Source organism: Oxyura jamaicensis, chromosome 6 (genome assembly GCF_011077185.1).
Source record: "Oxyura jamaicensis isolate SHBP4307 breed ruddy duck chromosome 6, BPBGC_Ojam_1.0, whole genome shotgun sequence".
NCBI classification, from domain to species: domain Eukaryota; kingdom Metazoa; phylum Chordata; class Aves; order Anseriformes; family Anatidae; genus Oxyura; species Oxyura jamaicensis.
Genome location: NC_048898.1, coordinates 34486425 through 34502263, shown reverse-complemented (window position 1 = coordinate 34502263; position 15839 = coordinate 34486425). Strand labels below are relative to the sequence as shown.

Sequence of the window (15839 nt, the reverse complement as noted above, 5' to 3'; positions counted from 1 at the left end):
GCCACCAGAAACCCTTGATAAAAATACAGCTTTATATTGTACAGTTGGGTATAGTTTATTTTCTCCATATATCATATACTGTGTTTTATTTATAAACATATACAAAGACACTTGTACATGCAAAGCAGTTTTTTTATTGAAGTAATTCTGAGTTATCAATAATCCTACATTAACTAAAGCATTGTAACACAATAATTTCTTGGTTAGCAATGGCATTTCTAAAGAGACGCCTATGAAAATATGATAAAAAACATAAAGAAATCAGTATTTTCATGTTGGAATTTATGATTCCCATACTGAAAATTTCAGCTTCTGGTGGCTCGCACTTTCAGAGAACCCTTTTTAAACCACCTCAAAATTTAGCCTTAACATCTCTTGAATCCTTTCTTCAGAGAGGCTACAGGAAATAAAGCTTCATGTAACGGAGAACTGCAAAAATCTAAGGAGAAATTCAAACACTTCAGGAAAGGCACTGCTGATGAAGATGCAGCTATGATGAGCTTTTTAATATTTAGTCCAGGTTGCGCTCATCTAACTGCTTATTTAAAATATTCTCATACAACTTGCCAGCACCTACAGCTCCACCTGCTTTTTGCAACATTCACAAAAGCAAAATTTTTATTCCTGCCTCGAGCATCTCTCACGATCCGAAAAGAAAAGCCGCGAACAAGCGATTCAATAGCCGCTTCCTTTTGACTGCATCTCAATGTGCTCCATTAAGCAGTGTTTACGTAAAACAGCATTTCAGCAGCGCAAACATCAAAGAGAGGAGGGGAGTCCTGGCACCAGGGCTGGCAGGGGGACAAGCGCGCCAGGCGGGGCAGGAGCAGGGAGGCGCGGGCTGGCCCCTCGGCGAGCCAGATGCTTCCTTAGAGGGACGGTTGCACCTCGCATTTGCCATGCCCCTCCCTCTCCCCTACCCTCGCTTTAATGGACATTAAAAATAGAACAAAACAGGACTGGGGATGGGAACAAAATACACGCACAACAGGCCTGGACCGCTGTAGTCATTCTGCTGTAAAATGTAAAAACAAGAAAGGGCATATGAGCTGCATCCCCTAGGACGCATCCTGCTTTTTTAATATAGTGGTGCCACCACACATTTCACTTCGGATGTTGCATTATATTTATATGTCACTCAAATATTTACCATTTTTCTGAATTCTGCTGGGTGCTCTGAGAGCTTGTTATAAGCCAAGTATCCGCGGCTGTGTGCCTTGGCAGTCGAGCAGCTGTGGCTGAGCCACATCAATATGCTAACTTCTCTTTCTGGAGCTTCTCGTGCGACAAAAGCCACTCTTTCATAAGGTTCCCTCCTCCGTAGTTGCCGGTCTGCCCGCTGCTGCGAATCACCCTGTGGCACGGTATTATAATCGGGATCTGCAACACACACAAAAATAAGAAAGGAAGCGAGGGGTGATGTGAAGCGGTGGCTGGAGAAGACCAGCGAGGAAAAGGGCTGCACCCAATAAATCCGCTACCGCAGCAGCGTTCGCCTTCACCATGCTAGCAGCGGCACAGATTTAAACATCGGCGTTAAAGCCCACCCTGGCAGCCTGCCGGACAGCATCAGGGCCTCGCTTCTGTCTGCTCTGCCCCACTGCTGGAGCGGGCGCTGGGCACCGACTGCCCTGCTGCGATGGCGTGCGCCGACCACCTACCTGGCTTGGAGGGAAAAAAAAGCGTCGGGAGAAATGAGCCCTGGCAAAAACCCCAGCCAGGGCGCCCACAGGATGCCGGCCCACACCTATCCAATGACTTGGAGTTAATTTGATGAATTATTGTTGCATTGCCCACCTCTGGCAGTTGTTTCCCACCCAGCAGGGACACTGCATGACCCTGCATGCACTTGGAGCAGAATTGGCCCCGGTTCATGGCTCCAGGGACACTGCAGAGCCACAGCACCGAGCCCCCGTCCCCTGAAGGGCAGTGCTGTGCCCAGGGACGTGAGGTGACTGCCCTCATGTGCCTCTACTCCTGCAAGACGATGCTTCTGCACAGGCAGCACTTAGGTCAGATGGTATGTTTTGTAGGGGAAAAGCAAGGAGGATCATTCAGGATGCATGCAGCACATGCAGACATGCACGTTTTTGCAACAAGCTTGTGTTTACAACACCGAGACATCTATGACCAATGACACCTCAAAACGCACACAAGGATGGCACGGAGGTTCAGGACCATGATTAACAATCATTAGGAGAGGTCATATTTCTGGAACAGGGATCACTGAAAACGTGAGAACAGCGCTTCCACCAGCGAGCTTCCTGAGCCTCGGCTCCCTCAGCAAATTCCTCTGCTCTCTATAGCACCTCGACGTGCACCGCTGAAAAATTCCATATAAGAACACGGCATTATTTATTATTTAGCAGCAAGTCAATCCAAAATGGGTTGTGAATTTTTAAAACCTACAACAGGAGAGATTTAATTCACACCTAACCAATTTAAGAACTTTTTCTCATGCCTTCCACTTTGTATCATTTATAGCCAAATGTCAGGGATTCTGAAAAATCAATGCGAGAAGTTACATAATAGACTGATAATGTAGACCAGTACATAAACACTTTTTTTTTTTATTGCAGGTGATTATGATAGTTGAAGTACACATCATAAAAAATGCAATACATCATCTTTAATCATGCAGTTTTTGTTTTGGTACTTCCAGAGTAATTCAATTGTAATGATATAACCGTGAGAATAACTTACTAAAAAGTGTTTTGTTTTTTTTTTTTCCTTTTTTTCACAGAATGGATATTTTAACTAAAAATACATACTTTTATTTATACACACATACGCATAGGCAAATTACATCCTTTACACGGACTTTTTTTTTAGCACACTTCATATTTATTTCAGCAAAGTTCCAGCTGGGCTCATATTTGAGTCGAAGACCCAGACCCCGAAGCAGCTGGACAGCTACGGGCCAGACCTTCATAAACTGTATTTTTGGAGGCTCTTTTGTTTTGGTTAAGTAATTTCAATGGCTGAAATTTAAAATCTCAATCTCAGCCCAAAGGCTATCACATTACCAGGGAATACACATAGGTGCTTATTGTTAATCAAGGTTTAATAAAAAATGCTTATAAATAGCTGCTTTATTTGGAGTTGGCAATGCCACAAGTGAATTACGCATCCATGACAACTCCAGCAAGTACCAATAAAATCTTCCCTCTAGATCACCATCACATGCTTGGTTTATGACTTCTTTAAAGTTGTGGGTTTTGCAAGTGTTTTTTTGTTTGGGGATTTCTCTGGCTTTACAAGCCACTCGCACCAGTTACCACTGGCAGATTTTCTTGAGTGACAAAGCAGTAACGAGCCATAATACACTGTAAAAAATATCCAAGGTTAAATTGAAATTCTTTAACAATAGAAAAAATGAATTAGAGTATTTTGGCAGTAAATCTTGCTACGGACAATGGACCAAACCCACTTTGTGAGCCAGTTCTCTGGGACTGCTTGGAGGCTGCAAAGACCTCCGGCCAGGGGTCCGTTTGCGGGGGAATTTTGTTGGGGAAATTAATTGGCACCTTTATAGCTGCACCTTCTCTTGCTAAGTTTTGTGAGAATACGGAAGGTGTGCCCAAGCTGGGAAAAATCTACTTTATTTTCAGGTGGAGCAGGGTCACCTGCAGCCAGAGAGCTGGCATGTGCCACGGGTCTCAGGTTTCCTGTGTTGGTGCAGGATGGATCACAACCTCAGGGACGTGTGGCTCAGCTGCTCAGCATCACGCCACACTTGGAGGGCGAAATTTGGCCCAGGTGGTTTGGATCTCCAGAAGAAACAAGGAATCTCAGATATCTGCCAGGATACTCTCTCGTTGCAAAGGAGCACTGAATTGCCACTGCCAGGGGACAGAACATGCAGAGGAACTCCTGAGCCACCTTTTTTAGGGCAGGGTGTTGAGCTAGGCAAGCTGCAGTAGCACTGCTTTACTGCTAGTTGAAAGGCTGTGGCTGGAAAATGCAGCCACTGAGATGAAGGGTGTGAAATAAATACAGCATCTTCCAAATACAGCATCTTCCATGCCCGAAATAAAGGATTTCATACCAAGTTTGTCCTAATGTGCGCAAGCCCATGCGTCATTCTCCGTAGCGTTGGATAAAAAAGAAAATGCATTATAAAGGCTCTATCAGCTCCGTAATTTAAAAATATTGAACATTGCTTCAGTTTGGCTTAATTGTGGTGACAACTTTCAGACTACTAAAATAATTAAACCTGCTAAAATTTATTAGGGCCCTAAGGACATTTTAGAGGGAGTACTACCCTAGTCTGGAGCTTTAATGCCTCAGCCACATTTAATGTAATTTTTATCAATAACCAAGCAGCTCATAATATTATAGCTCCACTGAAATCTTCATGCTGTGAAATCTAATTCATCTAATACATGAATCCATCACTTACACAGACCCTATCTCAAATGCTATAAAACTTCCAAACCCATAGATTTGTCTCCAACAAAAATAACATGAAGGGGCCCTTCAATCAATAGCGGAATCCCTCTGATTCGGGCACCAGCTGAATATTTTCTCCAACTTTGCTTTTGTTCTTCTGGGTAGAGGCCCACAAGGGAAAGAGCTTGTTTTCACTCGCAGCCTCATCAATACCTAAATCCTGGTGAACAAGTGACACTGAGAAGCTGTAATCAATAGCTCCCTGTGCGTTTTTTCTTCTGGTCAAATGGTTCAGCACTACTGACAGCCCTGACACTCGGAACATGATGCTAAATCTTTATCAACAGCCATCTGGGTGACTGGCAGAACAAGACTCGGGCGGTCATTAACGCTCATGGCAATCTGTGAATAAACTAACTCCTCAATAATGCGTTTGTTTAGAAAAAGGTGGGGAAAAAAACTCCCTGCACAAGGTATCGATTGCCTTTGAACTGCATTTAGCAAATTCCGTCTGAGGATGAAGCAGAGCGGCGCTCCGCCGCGGTGCTCCGCTTGTTAAGAGTTTTCAATTTGACGCAATGGAAAACCGACCGTCCTATTATACTGCCTGATGGACTGGAGACTTACAGAAAACTGCCAAACTGTCAAAAATAGATCAGCCAGGCCATAATGGAAACAGCTGAAATATCAAGTTATAACATACAACAAGAATCACACTTAGCAAAAAATAATCTTTCAGTTTGCTCATGTCCTATTGCTTTTTCTCCCCCTATTCCCTTACAGAAACAAATACTGTAATGCGAACCAGCATGGGTTCAACTTTATTGCTAGCCACCTAAGGAATTAATGCACAAGTAGTTTTTTGTGTTCACAACATTTCAAATCCATACTTCACGGTCTTCTCATAAATTACTCCTTTCACTCCCGAATGTTTAAAACGTTCTGGCTGAATAATGCCCGCGACTTTCGATAGATCGAACGTAGCGCCTGGGCACGCAGATCGCTTTTAGCCTAGACAATAAGGCAATCGGCAATCAGATAGAATATAAAAAAACGTATGCAGCTATTACTGCTGTTAACAGACCGCTGAAGACGTCTTATTTAAGCCACAGAACAGTCATTTAGGATGGCCTTGGACTAATCAGCCCAACATTCGCCATTTCCCATGAGTCTCTGTGATTTCTTTTTGATCCTCCTATACTAGTCTAATGAGATTTTTAATTGAACTTTATGGGTTCCCTTTGAGGACCACAGACCTTGCAATCAATCTGAACCGCAGTAAACTATTTGAAGTTTTTCTTGCAAAAGGTGAGCCATCCCCGCCATGTCCTTGGCATAAATTGAAGCAAAGATGTCGCATCTTTCAGCTGCTGCTGGCACCTATTCCACCTTCTCATAAAGTTGAAGGTCATTGTATGAATTATGTGAAGCAACCCCACTACAAAGGGAAACCTGTAGAATGCACACTACCAAAATTAAACACCAACCCATGATTTGTAGAAGGGAGAAGTGCTCTGGTATTTTCTGGAAAAAATGTAAGATACACAATTTTGTCAATATATTTGAGTTGCAGTGCAATGTCAGGTTCTACATACACCTCCGCTTTATTCCAAGCCCTCATTTTTACTGATAGCACTATCCTCATTAAATCACATTTATAACTTAGTCATCGTGCTTATAATTTAGTCCTTTAATCAAGGAAGAATCTCAAGGTGCAAACAACTTACGATTTTGCATAGCTTCTGCAGCAATCATTAATAAAAATACTCACCAAAGTTTCAGCTTCTCTCCTGTGAAAAGAAATTACTGATCTTCTGCTTAACAGAACATCACATTTCTGCAACAATTTTGAGGCAAATACTACTCAAACCCAGTATTTATATCTTGAAGCTCTTGTTACAGGTGTAGCAGTTGTTAACACCGCAGTTCTTTAAATTCTTTGCTGATATTTTAATGATGCTGCCATTCTCATGACGTGTTCAGTTTAATGATCTGTTTAGTTAGATTTAAAGCCCAATATCTCATCTGATAAACAGACTTCAAGTGTGTTTATAACATGTACAATGTTCATGGGTATTCTAAAATGCAATACATGTAGCACACTGCCTTTAAACTAGCATAATGTCTAATGGGTTTAAGCTTCCAAGCTCAAGAAGTACACAGCGATATTCTAAGTGTAAATTTGATTTTCATATGAGACAGTTCATAGAAGCAGCATAAAGCCACGTTCCGTCAATACCCTGTATTGTACTTGACAATACAAACTATTTTAATGTGATGGAATGCTTTCCAATATAATATGGTGTACATTAAGATAAGGCAATACAATGCAAACCTACAGGAAACAGTTCTCAAAGAATAACAATATAGTGTTGTGCAAAAGGATATGTAATTGCTATCGCCTAGAAATGTACCCTGCTTTGCCCTCAGGCTGCAGTGGAGCAGCAGCATCCAAAGCAGCGGTAACAGCAGGTTGTGGTGTGAAAATTCCTGCTTTTTCCCCTGTGAGGAAGGATGAAAATAGTTCTGAAAATATACAGCAAAGCTACTGCTATTTTTTTTTTTTTAAATAGGTCCTATCTTATTTTTGTTATTTCCCACTCGATACTATGGCTGTAGTGGTTTCTGTCCACAGCAGAATTTTTTAATAGTATTATAGATAGTAATGTATAGCTTTAGGGGAAAAAAGGGCTCTATTAATATAATACTACTGCAATATTTCATAATAGAAAGCTGATGATAAAAAAATCAGTACTGTAATGACAGCTCTGCCTATTCCAAAACACATTTTTATTACTAGACATCTCCTCTAGTTAATCTGTAATTTCATGCATATTCCACATGCAAACACAAATACAGTCCTTTTGTATTTCAACGGGAGCACCTTTTCACTACGTTTCTCATATTTTCCATATAAATCTTTATGTGGTCCTTCAGACCTATGAGTCAGAGCATGCATACTGACTATGCATAATATGCAGATCGATTTTATGAATGAAGTGAAATATAAATATAATGTGTGATGGCACTGTGAAAAACCCCAACCCTTATTATTGCTCTGCAGAGAGCCACCAGCTCTTGTGAAAACAGGTTTCTGAATCCACCTTGCAACTACAAGTTGTGGTCTTACATGTGCCTTATTACAGAAAAAACTGGGAGAACTGCATGCAAAAACAACACAGAAGGTCAAAAGATTATGGCAGATATAACACAGGAGTAAAGAGAGGTATTTGGGTATGGAAAGACACATGTTGCTAAGGGCAAGTGGTAATGAGGAAAAATATGTTGAAGAATGGGCAAAAAAGGATGCAATGATATTAATAGAAACAAGTTTTTATTTTTTTTTTAAGGCAAGTAGCAAGGGAATGTGTAAAAACAGACATAGGGGGATTCTCTTAACTTGCTTCTGCTCTCCTTTGCACAGTGACAAGCCAGCTGGAGGTGGCAGTACCAGCCCCACGCAGCACCTTGCATCTGCCCACCTAAGGGGCGTTCAGAGCCCACTGCTTCTTGAGGTCTGCTTCTACGGCTGGGGCCCTTACAGCCCAAACGCTGGGGTTTTAGGGAACCAAACTCCCTGCTCCTTCCTCTTGCACTGCAGATGATATACTGACTCCTATCCAGAAACACTCTAGACCTTGACAACTAGAAGGGAAAGAATTACTGGGAAGATGGACAAAGTGACCAAGGACTGTAACACTGTGTTTCCAAAATCCACAGGGCTATCCTAGAGGACCACTCCCTCCAGTTGCTTTAAATTCAGGCAGCTCACCTTGATCTAAAGGAGAAATGCCACTTACATCCAATTTGCAGTGCATGGAAAAAAAAAATGTTGAAAATTAGGCATTTGATTCAAATGTGTACCTACGTGAACTAAAATCCCTCCTCTTCCACACTTTCAGAAATACATCCATAACAGCACTCCATTCTCTCTGGCAACACATCCAAAGCTACTCACACCCTGTCAAATGATGTCAGTGCTGAGGGATGAAAGATTTCCCTCGCCTAATATGTAAGAAAGTTTGAAAACAACAAAATGTGTAGGGGCTGATGAATTAAAAGAAGTGTAATGTTTCTTTTCCAAATCTAACACCATAAACGGTAGGGCATAAATCACATTAAACTGGGTTGTGCATTATTGCTGATTAAAAACACTTACTGACCTTATTACTCATGGTAGACCAGTTTTCATAGCAGATAAATTTAATCTAATGACATTTAGCCCAGAAAGCTCTCTAAATCCACCATCTTCCATCAACTTTATTTGAAAGTTGACATGAACTTACAGGATTGCTCCTCATTGCTCCTCCCACTGCTCTTGCAGCTCTGCTGTTGCCCGCTAGGTCCGCTAATTTCTGGTAAGAGATGGCCTCCCCAAACTTCACATCTCTCAGCAGGGTCCACAAAACCTGCCTGGTGAACGAATCTGCAAAAACAAGGGGTACTGTTCATATGCATGGCTGAAAAACACGAGATGAAATACTCAAAACACCCAGTGCAAAGCAGTCTCAATAGCAACTTTCTAATTTAAATTTAAACAGCCCTAATACACCATCCTGTTATTGTATCTTATATTACTATATTTAAATACATGATTATTAGAAAGAGCACTTCAAGTAACCGATCACTATAAAAAAGGATTTAAGGCTTTGATTTTCCTATATTTTTAATTTGCTTCAAGTACAATTATCCTGTTAACTCATACAATGTGGTTTTTCCATTAAATTGGCAGAGTATAAATTAGCATAGAGTCAAATTAAAAAGGGAAGAAATAACCGGCTCTACCTATTTTACAAAGCCCTCGCATCTCCAGCTAATTTCCAACTTCAGCTGGGACACACGGCAGAAGAAGCCCTAGAGCCAGCGGACTCGGTATTATCCTGGCTGACTGCATTTTATAGTTGAGACCCCCAAGCTACTGCTCAGCATTCCAGACATTACAGAATGTAAGGACTAGCTGTGACCTTGAATGTACAGCACATCCTTAATGACACTGGGCTCTGAAAAAAAAATAATGTATCTTCCATTATTTTAATTTTAATTCAGCAGCAAATTGCTTCTAAGTGTTCCAATTGCTGAAATAATGAATAAGCAAATGCATTAGAACCAGCTTCCTTCTGTATTTCAAGGTTTTACTTTCCCAACCCAGGATTATCTGTCAAAAGGGAAACCAATAGCCACTCTAAGATTTTAGCAGGGTTGGACACCTATTCCAAGTCACTTGTAAAAGCTTTGAAGATCTAACTAGTGAATAACTTACTGAGACGAGTGAGCTGGCAATTATATATTAAGAAATAAAAAATAAAGAAAAAAAGAGGCCCCCTTGCCCTGTTGAGAGCTTCAGTTTGCTGCTTTGGCAAAGAAACAAACTTATTAAAAACATTTTCTTTCTTTAGTTGTCAAAAAAGACATCGATTATGTTACATAACAAAATGTGATTTTGGTCTTAAAGGAAACCCATACACCGTTATGTATGTGTTAAATAATAAAAAATCACTTCTTAACTGAAGGGAATGATAATCACTTCATTGAAAAAATCTGTTTAGTCTTTATTATAACATTAAGCAAATTAAACATCAGCATAATCCAGGTGATACGAGAAAAGGGTCATCAAAGAAATTAACTTTGTTGTTCATTAATTTACATGGATTAGTAGAGGGCAAAGAGATAGCAAATCTGCTCTAGTTTTTTATGATATAATTTCAAACTGTACACCATTTGTGGCAGTAGGGTGACTTTGGGGTTAATCAGACTGATTTGTCCTTTTAATTGCTTTCTATTCAAAGAAAATTCATTAGATAATGTTCTCTTCAAAATTCATGAATCAATTTAACTGAAGAAACCACATTAACAGCTTTGGGTTCATTAGCACAAGCAGTTGTGTTACTAGCTGATTGCTAGGAGGGTTTCCTTAGGCAAACAGATTTTGTTTACTGTGATTTCTTCAGAAAGGCTTCTTTCAAACCAAGCCGCGACTTCTTGTTTTTGTAACCTCTCTTCAAGCCAGCAAGATCAGCGTTAACCTGAGCGCTCGCGTTTCGGGCAGACACTGCCTGGTGCCCTCTCCTAGACACACGATGTGCAAAGAGCATGCTGCCACGGCCCGAGCCCCGGTCCCCTCGGTCCCCTCGGTCCCCTGGCCATGTCAGCAGTGGTGCAGGGACCCACAGCATCCCGAATGGTCGAGGAGGAAGGAGCAGCCATGCGAGCTGGGCAACAGGACAGAGCATCACCAGAGCCCCCGGGAGCACCACGCGACGTCACCGTGCCGAGCCGTGGCCAAGCTATCGAGTGCCTTTTAACAGGCTAAAATACGGCATAATAAAACAATTACGCATCGACAGGCAGGGACAGAGATTATCCTCCTTCCAGAGCCACTGTGCATTTTTCATGAGAGAATATATACTGTATCTGCACCGACATAAAACACTAGAAGTTACAGTTCAAAATAATGAAATATTTAGCGATCATGCACATCGTTTTATAAAAGTATCTGAAAGCTCAATTTCATCCTGTAGGGAGCAAATGCATTAATTAGTTTAAGCAGCTCTAAGAGACACTGCCAAATACTGTTATTAAACTGTCTGCAAGTGTTAGTGCCTGTAAGCACAACCTGCCCAAATTAGATGGCTGAACTTTCACCAATTTTCAGCGCGTGCCAACATTTTATGCTGCTAAGTATCATTAGAAAATGCTGTAAAATCCGCGCATAAAAATTAACACACGCACTCTTGTCTGGAAACACCTGACACATCCGTGAGTTCGGGATGACTGCGTAACTCGAGGGGCAGAGGCAGGCGGAGCACACGCGGCCTGCAAGGACCTTCTCTTCAGGCTACCGGCTCTCGACCACTCTTCTGCCAAAACGCACGTGTTATGCTCAACGCTGGACGCCATTTCAAATTTAAGCGATCGGGAACTTGTCAGGCTTTACATCGAGATGTACGCTTCCCAAATTCCCGATGGAAATTTCCGATAACACCGCTGCCAGGGGCACCGGCAGACCAAAGGATGGCGCGGCCGAGACCCATCACGCTCTGGTTTTGTTTCACTCTGTGGTGAACTTCTGGGACATCACCGCTACAGAAACCTCATCATTGTCCCTTAGTATCAGTCCTGCCAAGTGTAGTAAATCGCCTAACAACGCGTCAACAGGCCACGCTGACCTGAAAGCAGCATTTACACGTTGGTTACAAACCGCTGAAAGGAGGGACTGGCACCGGGCCTGCCGCTAGCGCCTGGTGGCTTCAGAGGTCACTCACAACAGCCTGCCAGACCTTAATTCTCCAAATAAACACACCACGTCCACGAGGATAACTGAGTGAAAATTGAGTTTGCGTTAACACTGGCTGTATCATAACTTCTTAGCAGCGTAATTGAAGGTGGCAATTAGTGCAGTGGCTCACTACCACCCAACAAGGCACTTCCAGAGCAGTTATCGTGTCAGCGAGGGACGGCTGACGGGAGCAGACAGGCTGGGTGCCGCAGGCAGCGGGAAGGGTCCGTCACTGCTGTCTCCCTCAGCCTCTCCTTTCGTAATTCTTGGGGGAAGAGAGCTTTATAAGATGCACAGTCTGATTTTACCTCGTTTTAAATCCCTTTGACTAAGAGAGACTAAAGATCGGTCATTTCCTTTCATTTTCCTCAATATTGAATACTCGGAATACTAGTTATTATAGTTATTTTTAAAATTATTATTACTATTTATTTTTTTTTAAATATATTTTCCTATACTTTTTTTCCAAGGATTTTTGCAAATGCAAAGAAACAAACCATACTCACCCCCTTCACACCATTTTTGTCTGCAGCCTGCCTTGGGTAGTACACGGACAAGTTCTTTTGTCTTTATGCTTATCTGCTTTCACCATTAATTACTATTGGTAAAAATATCAAGCATAACACTTCAAAAATACTTCAATTTGTTTTCCAGTCAAGAAAACTTAAGGTAGCTCTTGGGGCATAGAAGATTGGCATTACAACTGAAGAACTTTCGCTGACAACAAGCAATTACATAAAGAGTTAATGCAAGCACAAGTGTTAACTTTTAGTAATTTTGAAACTCCTCACATTTAACTAGGCATTTCAACCCACATTAAGTATGTCACCTAAAAAGTAATTTGATAACTAACAATCACCGCTACCTGAACCTAGACTAAAATAGCAAGCGGAACGTAAAAAAGATAAATGCGTGTCCAAGTTTTTAACTGTTTAGTAATATTTTGCTCTTGCTATGAGATAGGTCTTGAAATGCTTTCCTTCTCTTTTACAATGGCTGCAAGCCCCTGACCAGTGGTACTCTATAATAACAATAATAAAAAGTAATTATTAGTTGCTATTGAGGGATTACTAGAAATATAGTTTAGATGGTATGGTAATATACTATAAAATGGTCCATACATATCGTTACAATGGAAAAAAAAAAAAGACTGCTTAAAACCAGGGGTGCTGCAAACATTTTGGCAAAATCATTTGAGAAAAGACTATGAACTTTTATTGCTGCCATTGTCATGCATGATATTGATATAGAGATAGAACATGCCTAGCTGAAAATAATAGTTTATGATTGCCTAGATAGCTGAATCAAAGATGTAAGACATTTTGCATTTACTGATCTTTATGAATGAAGATGCAAAAATAATCTAATTAAAATACACCGTTCTGAATGTATAAAATACACCATCAACTTTACAGTAAAATGTCTGTTTATTAAAAAAAAAAAAAAGAGGAAAAGTTATAACAAAAGAATATTTAATTGAATATTTAATTTAAATGGGTAAATAATGGAGAGATTAAAGCAGTATTAACCTGAATTCTACCTCCAGCTAGTCCAAGGCCTGTGAGCACCTCTGTGCCTGTTGTTCTGGACATCCACAGTTAGACAGAAATTCCTCAGTTAAAAACATGGAAACTCCATTTACAAAACAGAGATTTAAAGGAAATCCCCTGCATCAAAAGCATTGGCCTATTTTTTTTTTAAATATTTTAAAAAAATTACTTGCAGAATCAAATCAGCACACCTACCGTGCCTTTACGCGTAGCATCTCCCACCGCTCCAGCAGCCCTTCCCCGCCACTCCACGGCCAGCCTCCGACGCCCTTGGTGCAGCCGATATGCCTCAAACATTCACTGATTCTGTCTGAAATTTTGGTTAGCTTGCACATGTACTTGAGCCGATCTTTTTCCACAAAAGGCTGCTGTAGAACGAGGTGTGTGTGCCCCAGTGGATAAATCTGCTGGATTTCAGTAACCCCCTCTGCCTTGGCCTGCTACTGAACACAGACACACAAGGGCCTGCACATCCACTTCTGATATCCATCTCCTGAGCTCTGACAAGTGGTTTTCTAATTTCTAACTGCATATTTTTCCAGCCTTGACTCCAACTAAGGTCTCTCCCTACCACTCCCAAACAAACAGATGTTTGTACCTGGTAGCTACCACACTGATCCTTTTCCCGTGCCGCCACCACCCGATCGCTTCATACAGATGACTCATGAAATACTTTTTTACATCCTTTCCTATTTATGATTGCATTTAACCAGCTAAATTAACATTTATACCTGAAATGTATCACATCCCTGTCATCAGATCTGACAACACAGGACTGCTGGTGGGGACGAGACGGATCTCTGCTGATTCCCCAGCTGCACAGGAGGCGGCTGCTCCGTGCCACCGACCGCGGGGCACAGAGGCGGCACTCCGTGACTGCAGCCACAAGTACTTATCTATAATGTACCTTTTATTTATTTATATTATTCCTCGCCAGCATACCCCTATGCCACGCATCACAAAAATTACTGGAGGTTCTGTTTCTAGGACGTATGTGAGTGGCACAAGTAAAGGAGTGGTATTTCTTAAAAATGTTGCATTTTTTCCCTGATACAGAAAACATCCAACACTCGTTCTGCATTCATCTGTACGTAACTTAAGCTCAACTGCAATGCATTTTCACTACAGAACTAGCAACTGTTCAAGCAAATGCTATCAAGTATTCAAAACTACTGACCAGAGGTATGCAGCACTGCCGATAACACCAGTTAACACCAATTGTCCCCTCCAAGCTGCATTTTTGCTGAACACAAGTCCTTGCAACAGACCTTGCGGCGCCCGTTTGAGACCCAGCAGAAGCCCTTTTACCATCTCTCCTACTATTTTCTGAATATTGCTCTGCAGATACGATTGCATGAGCAAACACTTAACTGAAAACACTGATACATAAATATTAGGCAATCCACATTAAAACCATCAGAGTACAGCAGAGCTCTTGATGATATTGTGCAGGTGTTGTCTCTTGCTCTCCCACAGGTCACGATATTCTCCTTGCTGAGCAGGCATGGGAAGTGCAGAAATATGGGCTAAGGGAGTGCTTTTATAATGCTTTTATGTGTGTTTGCATTTATATGCAATATAAAATATAAACACAACTATAATTTATAAATGTACTGTATTCCTGTATCACTTAGGTGAAAAATGTATCCGTATGGTTTTTTTTTTTAATATATATAATGCTCAGATTGGCTCACACGAAGTGGCCAACCTATGCTAAAACCCAATTAATGGGAGCTTTTTCTGATCTGTAGTTTAACACAGTTTTAAATGCAGTTCCCTTCAGACTGCTGAAGGGTTGTAGGGCCAAATTCTATCCTTAGAAGCAAGTAACTCTCTCTGGACTTAATCCAGCAGTATTTCTTCAGGTTAAACTCCCTGGAAGTCAGTGGGTGTTTTACTCGAGTAATAACTGTTATTCTGACCCATTTTTGAGCAGTAGCTTTAATAGCAGTTTTCCATGCACTTACCAGAACAGCCTATAATTTCAGAGCTAATGGAAATGAGCAGATGAGCCTGACGCTCAGCACCAACCCTTTACAGCCCCTGCCCACATTGCATTGCGAATTTCCCCAGAATCCCACTTCCAAATTCAAACCCAAGCAAGGCTTTATGCAAAATGATACCTCCTTAAACATTAGCAACTTCGTCTAAGCTAAGGATTCGTACAGGACTTGGAATGCCATGACATCCCTGAACACGCTGAGACTTGGGTTTGGAGTCCATGGACCGGTAAGATGGAGGAAATTGCAAAGCAATTGACAACTCCCTCTTGGGCTGCGGCACAGACCATGTCATTGCACAGCATCCCCTGCCAGGTGATTTGTGCAGCTGTTTGTAGCAGCAGTACAGTTAAATGAAGAAGCCACCTGATTATCCTCTGAGCTGTAGGTAATACACCAAGCTGCAATTGCTACAGGAGAGGAGAACAAATGCTCTGGATGAAGAGACAGAGAAAATATCAGTCTCTTCCCAGCCAACAAAATGTGGCAGGCAAGTCTTACATTGAGAAGGGACGAAGGTAAGCATAAAAACAATTTATTTTTCTCTGGCACCAGTCCTGTGCCAATTCCTTAGAATCCGTCCCATCTTCCTGCAGTAAGATTTCCCTCCCAGGCCTGCAC

General features: G+C 41.5%; 1 protein-coding gene across 1 annotated transcript in view; it reads right to left on the bottom strand.

Annotated features, from left to right (window-relative positions):
* Positions 1-111: 111 nt before the first annotated feature.
* The window catches only part of MGMT (O-6-methylguanine-DNA methyltransferase), a 165528-nt gene continuing 149800 nt past the window's right edge, over positions 112-15839 (bottom strand). The window contains exons 5-7 of the mRNA XM_035330214.1: positions 8679-8818; positions 2254-2323; positions 112-1380 (exon numbers count right to left, since the gene is read on the bottom strand). Of these exons, the coding sequence (XP_035186105.1) occupies positions 1139-1380; positions 2254-2323; positions 8679-8818 (452 nt within the window). The 3' untranslated portion in view covers positions 112-1138. The remainder of the gene's footprint in view (positions 1381-2253; positions 2324-8678; positions 8819-15839) is intronic.